We start from the raw sequence: 15719 nt of genomic DNA on the forward strand, positions 1-15719 counted from the left end.
GAGTACTGGTGAGGTGCCAGGCTGACTCAACACAGACTTCTCCTTGCAGAATGTCATACACTCATGTAATACAAAAAAAAATGAGAAGAAACAATTCCGACAACGTAATAAATTGATGTTTCTAGGACGCTACAAAATTATTTCAATTGACACATTTCAACAGGATCCTTCAACAACCAACACCACCAACACCACCAGTCAACAATAACAACCTCTCTGCTGGCAATGCTCAGTGACAATCAACCCACACTGTCGATCTGAAGAAACCTGCACCACAACACAGCACAGCAGGTCACAAACTAAGGACCTGTGAAAGGAGGCTGGCTTGGTCTACTCTGTGTCCTGTGCTGTGTGGATGTTGCTCCCTGCTTGAGGTCACCTACAAGCTCTGAGGGCCAGCATCAAGTAGAGAGCATGAACACAATCAACACAAACACAAAGAACACAGACACACAAGCTGAAATGGTGCCTTTATCTAATCAGTTCCCTCACAAAATCCTGCCACAGAAACCTATAAGCATAAACACACGTAACTTGCTTCTTCTCGTTATAAATAAAGCCAAATAGAAAATATGTAATTAAGGGATATTCCCACAAAACTGGAGCAAAAAATTAACTTGGCAACAATGTTTAAACACCAGAAGTGTACTTAGGAAGAAACCAACAAAGCTGCAACAAATGGGAGGAGGGGAAGGGGGTGGTAAAGCTCAAATTATTGGTAAACAAACACACAACTACCTATGTACAGTACAGTGTGGGAAGCAAGAGTTTGTGAGACCAACACTCCTCCACCCAAGACATCTTCCAATACTTTGTGCTGCCCAAGAGAAGCAATGCTCATCTTGTCCACTCCACACACCAAACATTCATACATACACACATCAACAGCAGCAAACAGGCACGAAAATAGTGTTAACTGTTGGTACATCAGATTCTTGGATGGGAAGAGAGAGTAATACTTATTTTTCTTTAGCATACTTATTTGCAAGAAGACTCCGGTATAGCAGTCAGAGGCAGAGAGTGTGTGTGTGTGTGTGTGTGTGTGTGTGTGTGTGTGTGTGTGTGTGTGTGTGTGTGTGTGTGTGTGTGTGTGTGTGTGTGTGTGTGTGTATGTGTGTGTGTGTGTGTATGTGTGTGTGTGTGTGTGTGTGTGTGTGTGTGTGTGTGTGTGTGTGTGTGTGTGTGTGTGTGTGTGTGTGTGTGTCCTAATACTTGTCTCTTTTGCTGCTATCTGTGTTACTGTCAGGAAATATAATGACTGTTCAGCATAAAATACCTGCAATCTTTGCCAAACGGCCACCTACACATAGCCAGCTTGCCATTTGCATTACAATAAGATCCTTCTCTGCACACTGTAGCAAAAACCTGACCCATGGAAATACTGTGTCCACCTCAACGTGTACAGCGTCACTCAACAAGTTTGGCATTTGAGTGCAGACCAGTTTTGTAGTTTAATGGAAGAAATGAGTCCCTGCATTGGAAGGTGAATGGGGAACAGCAGTAAAGTTTTAAAAACTCATGTAAGGTGATCAAGCATCCAGTTTTGTAGTTTCTGATGGAAGAAATGAGTTCCCTGTACTGTAAGATGAAGCAAAAACACTTGGAAAATTCTAAGAGGCTCATGAAAGGTTGGCAAATAGCTCTGGTTCACAAGTATCCAATTTTGGAGTCTTTAGTGGAAGAAATAAGTTACCAGTGGTATATTTCATTCTGGCCAGATTACTTTGGCTCACTAGCATTCAATTCAATTCTAGTCTTTATGGATAAAATAAGCTCCCTGTTGTGTTAGGATGAATGAGAAACACTAATAAAGCTCTCTGTGGCTCATGAAAGTTCAGCAGCTCTGATTCATAAATATTCAAAAGGGCAAACGATGACAATTCTTTTGTGTTAGTTTGTCACACCTTGCTGACACTGTACACATTAAGCCAATATGTTCCAAGGCCTTTTTTATGCCAACAGCAGCAGAGAAATATCCAAGTGGTACAAAAAAAATAAATAGATAAATAAATAAAAACTCATACAGAATTATATATGGAGGGAAAAATAAGAAAATAAAAAAACAGGAAAAAACAAGTAACAGCAATTACTGTATCACCTTAGGCACAAAATTACACATTCAAAATGAGAAACACACACACACACACACACACACACACACATACACACACACCTGCCAAAAAAAAAACAAAAAAAATAGTAAAAAATACAAAGCAAAGGTGGGAAATTACAAAAGAAAGAAAAAAAAAATGAGAAAAAACAAAAACCTGAGACAAGGCTTTTAAGTATAACGAGAACGCTTGTGCTGAGGCGAGTCCATGGTGACGTCGTGGGTGGGGGAGGAGGAGGGGGCGGGCCTCTTGTTGCGGGCAAACTCATCGCACAGGAAGGCCTGGAGTTCCGGCAGGTGGGCTGAGCTGCGGCGGCGAGAGGAGAGGGCAGGTGACCCCACAGCTGAGGGCCGCATGGTGATTGCTGGCTGACCTGTGAGGCAAGCTGGCGTCATTTTCTGGGCTTCCCATGTGCAGGAAGTTAATGATATATTCTAAAAGGTACACTATTGTAAATCATCATGTTCTACTTCTAACATGTATGGTTTACTAGATACACTATTGTAAATCAGCATATTATACTTCTGATACGCATGGTTTACAAGGCACGCTATTGTAAATCATTGTATTCTACTACTGATAAGCATGAAAAAAAAAAAATTACATGTATTCTAAGACACAATATTGTAATCTATCATCATGTCTTCCTTGTATATGCATGGTTTACAAGGCACACTATTGTAAATCATTATATTTTACTTCTGATGAGCAAAGAAAAAATTATATATATATTCTATGCCACAATATTGTAATCTGTCATCATATCCTTCTTGTATATGCATGGTTTACGTGGTTTACACTATTGGAAACCATCATGATGTCCTTGTAAGCACCAATTTCTCATAAACAGGGAAGGAAATGATCACAGTTTACAAGCTGCACCATTACAAACCATTATATTCTTGTAAGCACCTATTTCTGATATGCAGTAAAAGTAGAGATACATTCATTTCTTTTCCTTTCATTTTTTTTATAAGAGAGGCACCAGCCAAGGGCAACTTAAAAAAAAAAAAAAAAAAAGGCCCCACTGAGGTGCCAGTCTCCAAAACCAGTCATCAAAAATTAAAGGATAAGTGTCTACAAATCTATAAGCTACACTATTGCAGACCGTCATCATATCCTTGTACTTTTAACATCCATACTCTTAAAACACTGTGTTCTCATGAGGAATATTTTCAAATGCCAGAGGTATTAAGCCAGGTTCTCATGGGAGTATTTTCACAATTCTTATCACAGAAACCTTGTTAAGCTGTCACTAGAATCAAGAACAGTCCTGAAAGCCCCACTAACCTCCATTAGAGTCTGTTAATTAGGAACTTAACAAGTAACTATCATGATAAGAAGTGCTAAACTAAGCAAGCCAAAGAGCTTAATGAATAACTGTCATGATAAGAAGAGCTAAAGTAAGCAGGCCAAACAGGGAATTGACTGAATGAGATAAAACTGATTCACAACAACCAGTCAGTCAGTCAGTCAGTATAGTATAGTAGTACTGCAGAGCAGACTTGGTATTGTTCAATGCCTCAAAACTCAATTCCTCCATCTATCAACATCTAGACAACAATCCCCTCTTCTTCAATGACATTCAACAGTCCCCCTCTTCTACACTGAACATCCTCAGTCTGTCCTTTACTTATAATCTAAACTGGAAACTTAACATCTCATCTCTAGCTAAAACAGCTTCTATGAAGTTAGGCATTCTAAGACATCTCCACCAGTTTTTCTCACCCTTCCAGCTGTTAACTCTATACAGGGGCTTCATCTGTCCATGTATAGAGTATGCTTCACATGTATGGGGGTTTTCACTCATACAGCTCTTCTTTACAGGGTGGAATCAAAAGCTTTTCATCTCATCAACTCCTCTCCTTTAACTGACTGCCTTCAGCCTCTCTCTTATCACTGCAATGTTGCATCCCTTGCTATCTTTCTACTGCAATTTTCATGCTAACTGCCCTTCTGATCTTGCTAACTGAATACCTTCCCTCCTCCCACAGCCTCGCTGCACAAGACTTTATTCTTTCTCTCACCCCTATTCTGTCCACCTCTCTCATGCAAAAGTTAACCAGTATTCTCAATCATTCATCCCTTTCCCTGGTAAACTCTGGAACTCCATCCCTACTTCTGTATTTTTCAACTTTCTATGACTTGAATTCCTTCAAAAGGGAGGTTTCAAGACACTTATCCTTTAATTTTTAACTATCACTTTGGACCCTATTTTGGGACCAGCATCTCAGTGGGCCTCTTTTGTTTATTGGAATTTTGTTGCCCATGCCCATTAAAAAAAAATTAATAAATAACCCAAGGAGCAGACTGACTGAATGAGGTAAAACTTTTTTTTTTTTATCTATGTAGGAAGGACACTGGCCAAGGGCAACAAAAATTCAATAAAAAAAAAAAATGCCCACTGAAATGCCAGTCCCATAAAAGGGTCAAAGCAGTAGTCAAAAATTGATGAATAAGTGTCTTGAAACCTCCCTCTTGAAGGAATTCAAGTCATAGGAAGGTGAAAATACAGAGGCAGGCAGGGAGTTCCAGAGTTTACCAGAGATAGGAATGAATGATTGAGAATACTGGTTAACTCTTGCGTTAGAGAGGTGAACAGAATAGGGGTGAGAGAAAGAAGAAAGTCTTATGCAGCGAGGCCGTGGGAGGAGGGGAGGCATGCAGTTAGCAAGATCAGAAGAGCAGTTAGCATGAAAATAGCGGTAGAAGACAGCTAGAGATGCAACATTGCGGTGGTGAGAGAGAGGCTCAAGACGAGGCTCAAGACAGTCAGTTAGAGGAGAGAAGTTGATGAGACGAAAAGCTTTTGATTCCACCCTGTCTAGAAGAGCAGTATGAGTGGAACCCCCCCAGACACATGAAGCATACTCCATACATGGACAGATAAGGCCCTTGTACAGAGTTAGCAGCTGGGGAGGTGAGAAAAACTGGCAGAGACATCTCAGAATGCCTAACTTCATAGAAATAAATCAATCTAAGTAAGCCAAGCAGGGGACTGACTGAATGAGATAAAGCCGATACATAACACGTCAGTCTACTTTAAGTAAGTCAAGGAGCGACTGGCTGGTTGAGATAAAACTGACACACAACACATCAGTCAAAGTCAGTCAAGGAGTGGACTGACTGAATGAAGTAAATCTAACATAGTTCACCAGTCAGTCAGTCACCAGTCAATCTTCTTCGGCAACTCAACAAATGGTCTCCAGCATATATAAAAAAAACAACAGGAAACATTTAATCAAGCAGGTGACTCAACACTTCCCAGCTATCTGTCATGTTTTCCCCTAATTACAAATGCCTGACATTTCTCCTTGCTCTACAGGCACATTCATGCATTGCACTGACAAAAAATTACTAAATCCATTCTTTTAATACCATTCTTTCTTTCTTGGTGACTATATAAAAATTTCATTACTTCTAGTGATGTAAATTATTGCATATCACAGTGAAAGACTTAACCATTTGAGTATCATGATATTAGCTCACTTTTAATCTAGACATCATTATAAAAGTGCATGAAGATGATAAAGTTGTAAAGAGGACTTTAAAAATTACCTTTAGCTACTCATCAACTAGCAATATATCTCCATTTACTCCTTTCCTGACTAATAAGAAGTGATTTTTTGAAGTTTAGAAAGTCTCTCTGGTTCTGAAAGGATTAAGGAAGCTGAAAGACTAAGCATCAATATTCGTAAGACACTACTGAGTCACCACCAGCTTACCTGGTATGCCGAGAGCTTCCCTGAAGGTACTGAGGTCTGGTTCTGGGTTGTGGTTGTGGTGGTGGGGGTGGTGGGGGCTGGGCAGGCGGGGACTCATACGTTCCAGGGAGATGCGAGTGCGTGGTGACCCTCTGTGTGAGAGAAAATAAGAGATTTAAGTCTTAACTATGGAGAGATTTTAGGTCTTGAACTATAGAGAGGTTCTAGGTCCTGGTGAACTATGGAGAGGTTTAGGTCTTGAAGGTGAAAGGTTTAGGTCTTGAGCTATGCAAGTGATTCAGTGAACATGCTACAATAATGAGATAAGGTGTAGCATGTTACAAGCTGCTGTAAGATAAGATAAAATGCAGTTAATGTAAGCAATGCCTGATATGGAAATCTCTCTTAAATTATTAAAAGATGTGCGACTATGAGGATGATGCCATCCAATACAAACACAAATAGGTCAATACACTCATACACTATATTGAGGTAAGAACTAGATAAAAATACACAAGTACCACAGAGTTTGTACACTATAAATAAGCACATAAATGCACTCACATAAGTACACACAAAGAATACAAAACACCGTCCTTCACTTCCTCAAAGATAAACCACAAGAAAACAAAGAATAGAAGGCCACCAAGTATAAACACACAAAAACAAGCACACACAAGAAATACAAACACTGTCCTTCACTTCCTCAAAAAGATGAGGAAGGATAAGTTTGCCAAACATACAGGCATGTGAATACACAAACTGAGGCACATATAAAGAACAAGTACCGTTGTTCACCCCCTCAAGCCCACCAAGCACCAGTGACCTAATATGTGTGAGCCTGTGTGGAGGCATCTATATCCTAAAACAACAAGAGAAACTAAGAACAGTGCAACTTTGTTTACCAAATGCCTCTCTTCTCAAAAAAAAATTGTTTTTTAACAAAATTTTGAGCTCATTATTGCTTCGGTTGCAGTACCATAATTCTGTTCTTGAACAAAAGTTACTTGAGTTCAAATATTAAAAAACACAGCAAAAGCTACTGTTTATTACTAATTTATAGTGTCTATAAATATTTACTTCATTTTTAAATATTTGGAGGAGGGACACAGAGTGCAAGACAGTAATTCAATCTTTGGAATAACATAAATGTGATCCTGTTGAAGAGCCTCAATGTAGATAAACAGTTTTGGCACTCAGGAATTATCCCAAGCCACCTGTGGCTCTCTCGATGACCCCCAACACCATCACTATTGCACAACTGCATTTTTCCAGTAGCTTTTCCCAGCAGCAACATGTCTAAGTGTTATGAACATCTACCTGTGGCTCTCTCGATGACCCCCAACACCATCACTATTGCACAACTGCATTTTTCCAGTAGCTTTTCCCAGCAGCAAGATGTCTAAGTGTTATGAACATCTTCATTTTGGCAGTAAGTGGGTTGCTCCTCTCTGTCCCCTCTGTAAGGCTTCCCTCACTAGATCGGTGACAAAGAGAATACCTGCATGGTCTAAGCAGTATCTTCTTATGAATTCTGTGTCACTAATTTCATTCAATACATCTTTTCTGAATAAACAATTTCTGAGCTGGAAATGTTGTGAAGTAGCCATTTTGGCTATGGAAGTGTGTCATAAGCCACTAAGACTGGGTAGACTGGTGTTTGGGAATGGATTAATCCATTCTATATTGATTCCTATGGAGAATATAGTTTCGATTTTTTAACATTTCAGATTTCAAAAGGCATTCAGGAATTAATCAAGTTCTAGAACCAAGATTTCACTGTACTGTCAACATTTCACTCCAAGTCTGTTCTCCAACTAGCCAAAAACTCCTTCATTAACAGAAAATGTCAATACCTTTCAAGATCTAACTCCCCTCGTGATTTCTGGCATCTAGCCAAAAATATCTCCAATAACTTTGCTTCTTCTTCTTTCCCTCCTCTATTTCAACCAGAAGGCACCACTGCTATCACATCTATTTCTAAAGCTGAACTCTTCGCTCAAACCTTTGCTAAAAACTCTACCTTGGACGACTCTGGGCTTGTTCCTCCCTCTCCTCCACCCTCCGACTACTTTATGCCAATTACTAAAATTCTTCGCAATGATGTTTTCCATGCCCTCGCTGGCCTAAACCCTCGGAAGGCTTATGGACCTGATGGGGTCCCTCCTATTGTTCTCCGAAACTGTGCCTCCGTGCTTGCACCTTGCCTAGTCAAACTCTTTCAGCTCTGTCTATCAACATCTACCTTTCCTTCTCGCTGGAAGTTTGCCTACATTCAACCTGTTCCTAAAAAGGGTGACCATTCTAATCCCTCAAACTACCATCCTATTGCTTTAATTTCCTGCCTATCTAAAGTTTTTGAATCTATCCTCAACAGGAAGATTATTAAACATCTATCACTTCACAACCTTCTGTCTGATCGCCAGTATGGGTTCCGTCAAGGCCGCTCTACTGGTGATCTTCTGGCTTTCCTTACTGAGTCTTGGTCATCCTCTTTTAGAGATTTTGGTGAAACTTTTGCAGTTGCCTTAGACATATCAAAAGCTTTCGATAGAGTCTGGAACAAAGCTTTGATTTCCAAACTACCCTCCTACGGTTTCTATTCTTCTCTCTGTAACTTCATCTCAAGTTTCCTTTCTGACCGTTCTATTGCTGCTGTGGTAGACGGTCACTGTTCTTCTCCTATATCTATTAACAGTGGTGTTCCTCAGGGTTCTGTCCTGTCACCCACTCTCTTCTTATTATTCATTAATGATCTTCTAAACCAAACTTCTTGTCCTATCTACTCCTATGCTGATGATACCACCCTGCACTTTTCCACGTCTTTTCATAGACATCCAACCCTTCAGGAGGTAAACATATCATGCAGGGAAGCCACAGAACGCTTGAATTCTGATCTTTCTAAAATTTCTGATTGGGGCAGAGCAAACATGGTATTGTTCAATGCCTCAAAAACTCAATTCCTCCATCTATCAACTCGACACAACCTTCCAGACAACTATCCCCTTTTCTTCAATGACACTCAACTGTCCCCCTCTTCTACACTGAACATCCTCGGTCTGTCCTTTACCTATAATCTGAACTGGAAACTTCACATCTCATCTCTAGCTAAAACAGCTTCTATGAAGTTAGGTGTTCTGAGATGTCTCCGCCAGTTTTTCTCACCTCCCCCAGCTGCTAACTCTGTAAAAGGGCCTTATCCGTCCATGTATGGAGTATGCTTCACATGTCTGGGGGGGATTCCACTCATACTGCTCTACTAGACAAGGTGGAATCAAAAGCTTTTCGTCTCATCAGCTCCTCTCCTCTAACTGACTGTCTTCAGCCTCTCTCTCACTGCTGCAATGTTGCATATCTAGCTGTCTTTTACCGCTATTTTCATGCTAACTGCTCTTCTGATCTTGCTAACTGCATGCCTCCCCTCCTTCCGCAGCCTCACTGCACAAGACTTTCTTCTTTCTCTCACCCCTATTCTGTCCACCTCTCTAATGCAAGAGTTAACCAGTATTCTCAATCATTCATCCCTTTCTCTGGTAAACTCTGGAACTCCCTGCCTGCTTCTGTATTTCCACCTTCCTATGACTTGAATTCCTTCAAGAGGGAGGTTTCAAGACACTTATTCATCCATTTTTTACCACTGCTTTGACCCTTTTATGGGACTGGCATTTCAGTGGGCATATTTTTTTTATTGGATTTTTGTTGCCCTTGGCCAGTGTCCTTCCTACATAAGAAAGAGGAGAGGAAAAAAAAAAAAAAAAAAAAAAAAAAAAAACGACCACCACCACCAATATGTGTGAAGCTGTGTGGGGGCATCTATATACTAAAACAACAAGAGAAACACAAGTACTGTCAACATCTCACTTCCTCGAGACCATCACCACCAGCAATACCACTACCAAGCACACCCACCTAATATGTGCGGGTCTGTGAGGGGGTGTCTTGCCAGCTAGGAACGCCAGCAGTTCCTCGCGGCGGAAGTGCCTCCTGCGCCTGGCCCAGTTGAGCACCTCCCGGGTCCTCCTCTGGTAGCCGGCCTGCATGCCCACCTCTCCGCCCCGCCGCACACACTCCACTGCATCTGTAGGGTTGGAATATTAGGTTAGGTTTGTTTTTATTTCATCCATGGAGGTAGTGTTCATTTTTCTTTTTCTTTATACATGAAGAAGGTAACATTTTTTTTTTATGATGTTTATTTTAATTTCTTTCATTTCTATCCACATACATGGAGGTGACATTAATTTTTTTTCTTTTTTTTCTCTATTCATTGATATCTTTCACTACTTCACTATTCAATTAGTCAAACTTCCTCAATTTTCTCTCATTACTGTCCACCTATTCTCTATTTCCCTCCATTCCCAGCCATACGCAAAGGATCAAAGTGCACAGTGCAAGAGAGGTGTCCCCTTCTCAAAACTATAAGAACATCAGTGCACAGTGCATGAGTGGCAATCCATACCTTTGTAGAGGGCAGTGATGTGGCCGGCCGCTGTCTGGAAAGGTACCCACATGGACTGCTGGCTGTCGGCTGCACCTGAGGGAACACAAGGCACGGGCTAGTCACCACGAGCACCTAGTCACTGGGAGTTGTGACTGTTTAATAACCACCATCTTCACTGATGCATATTTTTAACATGAATATGGTATCTACATATGAATGTAACCAATCTCTGTAATGAAAACACAAAGCTAATTTTTATGTAATCTATGTGAACAGTCTTATCATAATAATCACTGGGTTTAGTCACTCAAATAACATCCACAATCCTTACTAGCAATATCCACAGGGTCTTGTCCTGTTATATAACCTGCAATATCTTCACTGGATCTCATCACAGCCAAATAACCACAAACATCTATTCTATCAGTAATACTCATCAGGTGGTATTACATACATACATTCCTCACTTAACAGTTCATCTTTGGGATCTGAATGCAGGACCTCTCAATTACAAACCAAGCGTGCTGACCACACCACCACCCAGTGACCACTCAGCCACTTAACCCAAGTCACGACAATAACGTGCCTTAACATAATATCCTGTTGTAAGATACCTTGAATTAATACAATTTATGAGTCCTCTTCTAACTTCACTATGGCAGAAATGTGCTAAGTCTTGTCAGATCAGTGTATGTACATAACAAAGGAAATGTTTATTCACACAATATTAAAAATGGCATTTAAGATTTTTTTCCTGCATTCATGTTTTCTCCTGTCCTTCCAAATACAACTACTTTTTTTCCTTTTTTCCCTCTACATTCGTGTCTTTCATGTCTCTCATTTGCAGAGTTTATTTATTCTCTTTTTATCTTATTTACATTCTTGTCTTTCCTGTCTATTCTCATTTATTTTATACAACTTTTATCCATCCACATCTTTCCCAATTATTTTTAAATTTTGCACACATGTTTTTTTCCTGTCTTTCTTAATTACACTGCTTACTCATTTCTCCTCATTTCCTGCCTCTCTCTCTCTCTCTCTCTCTCTCTCTCTCTCTCTCTCTCTCTCTCTCTCTTACTCAGAATCCCAATCTGTGAAGTAGAGCAGAATAAGGTGCTGATATAACATACTACCCTCCCTGTATTCCTGGGGCACAATACTTCAAAACAGCAACAACAGGGTCACCTCAAGTATCACATGACAGTCTCTCTATCACATACCAAACATAATGCAACATAGCAAGTCACAGGAGGAAAATGATGGCCGGACTAAATATAACACTGACTGACTGACTAATACTACTGACCCCTTACAAAATGAGGCATGAAAAAGTGAAAGGAGAAATAATGCAAGATGCAGGAATTTGACTGAATGATGTTGCTAATCCTAAAGAAATGAGGAATATAGTGAAAAAAAAGTAAGACTGCAAATCTGACGGACTGATTATACTGATTCCTTACAAGTGAGGCGTAAACAAGAGGAAGGAAGAAGAGAAAAACAAAACTCCTCAAATTTCTTATCCATGAGTCATGCCACTTCAAGATAAGGATGAGGATGAAAGAATGCATTCATTGTTAATCCCCACTCATTTCTCAAGACTCCCTGGCCCCTCACCATCCCTCACATCATACGGTCATCTCTTTTGCTACTGGGAAAAAACAAGCCAGGGGATTTTACCAAGGTGGGGGAGAGAGGGAGGGCTTCACTTCACATCCCTTGTCTTCCCTTCCTGTCCTGTCCAATCCATCCTCTCCTTCCTATGTTTGCTTCAATATAGTTATCCTCAGTCTTCCCTATGTTCACAATTTAGACACAAGGAGTGACATAAAATGCCATTGATGACATTTCTAATATTAGGATGTATTGGGGGAAGGGAAAAGAAATAGTGACATCCCTAAACCTCACCTTAACACATGATCTGCAGTATTTATACCATAAAAGATGAACACATCTTACCCATCTATCAGTATACCAAGCTAGCAATCCCATATGAGGCACCCGAGACAAGACACCACACATTCACACTCAGCCCAATAAAGTAACACATCATCACTTTATACTAAAAATACTGTGTGGACATTTAGCAGAGAAGTCAGGATCTGAGACTGCTTAGCTTGGAGTGGCCCTGATTGCTTCACTATGACATCACACATTGGCAGCCATACATGGCAGCCACATCACATGACATATGCCACCTTTTTTCCTACATGGGACCAGATGTCACTAGGTGTACAATATTTTGATAACTTCACAATGTTGCCTCTGTTCCTTCTCTAACCTTGTTCTCTTCTTATCCTGTGTGTGTGTGTGTGTGTGTGTGTGTGTGTGTGTGTGTGTGTGTGTGTGTGTGTGTGTGTGTGTGTGTGTGTGTGTGTGTGTGTGTGTGTGTGTGTGTGTGTGTGTGTGTGGGATGTGTGCAAGACCAGATGTCACTAAAGACACTATATTTACTGGATAATTTCTCAATGTAGGGCCTCTGTTCCTTCTCTAGCCTTGTTCTCTTCTTATCGTGTGTGTGTGTGTGTGTGTGTGTGTATGGATGTGTGTAAGACCAGATGTCACTAAAAGCACTATATTTACTGGATAACTTCTCAATGTAGGGTCTCTGTTCCTTCTCCAGCCTTGTTCTCTTATGCTATGAGTCTGATGGTGTGCGTGAGGATGCAGATGGGTATGAGACAAGGCCTTGAAGCGCTCCTAAAACTATCAGCCTTATCTAAGTAACTTGAATAAATCTAACCATCTATATACCAATCTGACAATCCCATACAAGGAGGCAGTCAGGAATTTTTGTCTGCATGAGTGGTGTATCCTATAGACCTGAAATCTTAATATATCCATGTATTTTTCATTATTTCAACTTGTGAGTTTCATGAAATTTGGTTTCTAACTTTTCAACTTCCAAAATTTTTTGTGCACTTCAAAAATATTCGTTAAAGAATACAGCTGGCTGTCACCTTAATATGAGAGACTACTCGGATCAGTAACATTACAACAAACATGATGAAACTGAGGTGCCCATGTCACACCACCACTCCTGTATCACCTCCTATAAAATAATATGAAAGAAAAAAAAAAAAAAAAAAAAAAAAAATGAAAAACAAACACCAATAAGGCAGCCCACAAGTAAAATTAGACAAAGATAATTAACATGCCAGACATAACTCAGGTCAATAATGTCACAGCAAAAATGAGAAGTCAGTGGTGCTCATGTCAACACAACACACCTTCACAATCACAACAAAATAACTAAACACAAAAAATAAACACCTCTAATAAATAAATAAAAAATAAATAAATAAAAATAAAAATAAAAATAAAAATAAAAAAAAATTTCCCAATCCGAAAATAGAGAGGGCAGAGAGGGCGGAGGGGGTTACCAGTAATAAAATTCTCGTCACACCTGAGGGACCACAACCTCACAAAACACCCAGAGAGAGAGAGAGAGAGAGAGAGAGAGAGAGAGAGAGAGAGAGAGAGAGAGAGAGAGAGAGAGAGAGAGAGAGAGAGAGAGAGAGAGAGAGAGAGAGAGAGAGAGGATTACCAATAACAGCGCGTCACATCCATGGAAACACAGCCCCACCAAACACCCCCGAGGCCAAAATGACAGTAACGAGAGGCACTGCCCACCTTTGTACATGACGGCCACACACTGCGCCGCTGCCTGGAAGAGAGACCAAAGCTTCTCGGCAGCCGCGTCCGCCTCGCCCTGTAAATGTTCTTGGTGGTCTGCCTCTCCTTCAAGCTCCTGCACCGTCTGCTGCTCCCATGAGGTGATCCAGCAGTCCCCCAGCACGTCCTCCTCGCCGTCGCGCCCCTCACTCATGTCCTCAGGTGGCAGGAAGATCGTCAGGAGTAGAAATATGTGGTGCAGCAGGAAGGTGTTGCCTGCCTCTGCCCGTCTCCCTCTCAGCTGTGTCTCCGTGTTCCAGTACTTCTCGCTGTTTCTCTTTATCTCTCCTCATATTCATAGGTTTTCATCACTCGTTATAATTTTTTAAACATCTTACTATTTTTATAGCTTGTTTTATATAAGTAGAATATTGTTTTGTATTACCTTAGTTATTTAATAAAAATTGTAAATATTCCACAGTCTCCATTTTATGTGATTTCAGTTATGTTTACTGGTTTAATTTACTTTTCCTGTATCTTCTGTATTTTTATATATGTTATAAGTTACAGGGCTTTGTTTTGGTCATAATGTGGATGTTTATTAGAACAACTGCGAGGTGTGTCAAGGATTGTGAGGCTGGTCTGTCTCACTGCTGCCATCAAGGACGAATGCTATTTCTCTTTTCAAATGATGATTTCTACCCTCCCTTTGCCCATTCACGACTCATTAATAGTACAATGATACTTAAGAATGTTCCCTAAATATAAAAAGGCAGCACATATATCAATAGGAGAGCGTGTTATCTATTTTTGCGCCTCTTTCTTCCCCTTGTTCAATTTGTCCCCTTGCAGGATATGTCAATTTTTTTGGGGGGTACAGTTTTAGTTCATTTACAATCTTATTGTTGCTTCTCAGTCTCCTCTTCTTTATAAATGATGATTTATGCTTAAGCATCACCAAAATACTGACCCTTTTTTTCACCTATTTTGTTGCTCTTGTTTATTTGTTTATTTTGATTCCTCGTATCTGATTTTTTTTTTTTTTTATGATTTTTAGCTCGGTGTCATCCGCTTTTTATTTTTTCGGGAATAAACTATCATTCTTTTGTTTTTTCTATCATTTTTTTTTTAAGTTCCTTCTCTCTCTCTCTCTCTCTCTCTCTCTCTCTCTCTCTCTCTCCTTGTTGAAGCTTGTCTCTCTTGCTGTAGCTTCTCTCTCTCTCTCTCTCTCTCTCTCTCTCTCTCTCTCTCTCTCTCTCTCCTTGTTGAAGCTTGTCTCTCTTGCTGTAGCTTCTCTCTCTCTCTCTCTCTCTCTCTCTCTCCTTGTTGAAGCTTGTCTCTCTTGCTGTAGCTTCTCTCTCTCTCTCTCTCTCTCTCTCTCTCTCTCTCTCTCTCTCTCTCTCTCAGAATACAATATTTACTAGTTTCACCTTTTCTTCTAAATAAAATAAGAATAAAAATAACTCCCTCAATCTCCTTTATGGGTTATAGCGGAAGCTTTGTCTGCCAGTTCGTTTCATCAATACTCAATACCCCATCATTGTAATTTTCCTAAGGGCCACCCCATGCTAAGCTCCTGCAATAAGACTCAAAAATCTAAAACATTTAACTTCTGTCTTTCTATAATACCAGACCGGCAACACACACATCAATCACACTCTTAGCGCTGTCAGCGCCTTGTTGAAATATGAGTAGTTTTATGGACCACCCTACAATACCCCCAAAAAATTAAGCATAGCACAGCTGGACACACTTCCCCATTATGGCCTGACAGCATAGACTGGTTTACCCCTGCCCCTTCATGATGAGACCATTCTCTAAATTCACAACTTTGAGGGTTCAAGATACAAATCA

General features: G+C 40.3%; 1 protein-coding gene across 1 annotated transcript; it reads right to left on the bottom strand.

Annotated features, from left to right (window-relative positions):
- Nucleotides 1-2135: 2135 nt before the first annotated feature.
- LOC135116473 (HUWE1-associated protein modifying stress responses-like) lies at nucleotides 2136-14181 on the bottom strand. Its single transcript, XM_064033950.1, has 5 exons — nucleotides 13884-14181; nucleotides 10272-10346; nucleotides 9725-9893; nucleotides 5837-5967; nucleotides 2136-2484 (listed from the first exon to the last, which is right to left on the bottom strand). The coding sequence occupies exons 1-5, from the start codon at nucleotides 14077-14079 to the stop codon at nucleotides 2282-2284; spliced, it is 774 nt and encodes a 257-aa protein (XP_063890020.1). The 5' UTR covers nucleotides 14080-14181; the 3' UTR covers nucleotides 2136-2281.
- Nucleotides 14182-15719: the final 1538 nt, after the last annotated feature.

This window comes from Scylla paramamosain, chromosome 31 (genome assembly GCF_035594125.1).
Source record: "Scylla paramamosain isolate STU-SP2022 chromosome 31, ASM3559412v1, whole genome shotgun sequence".
NCBI lineage: Eukaryota > Metazoa > Arthropoda > Malacostraca > Decapoda > Portunidae > Scylla > Scylla paramamosain.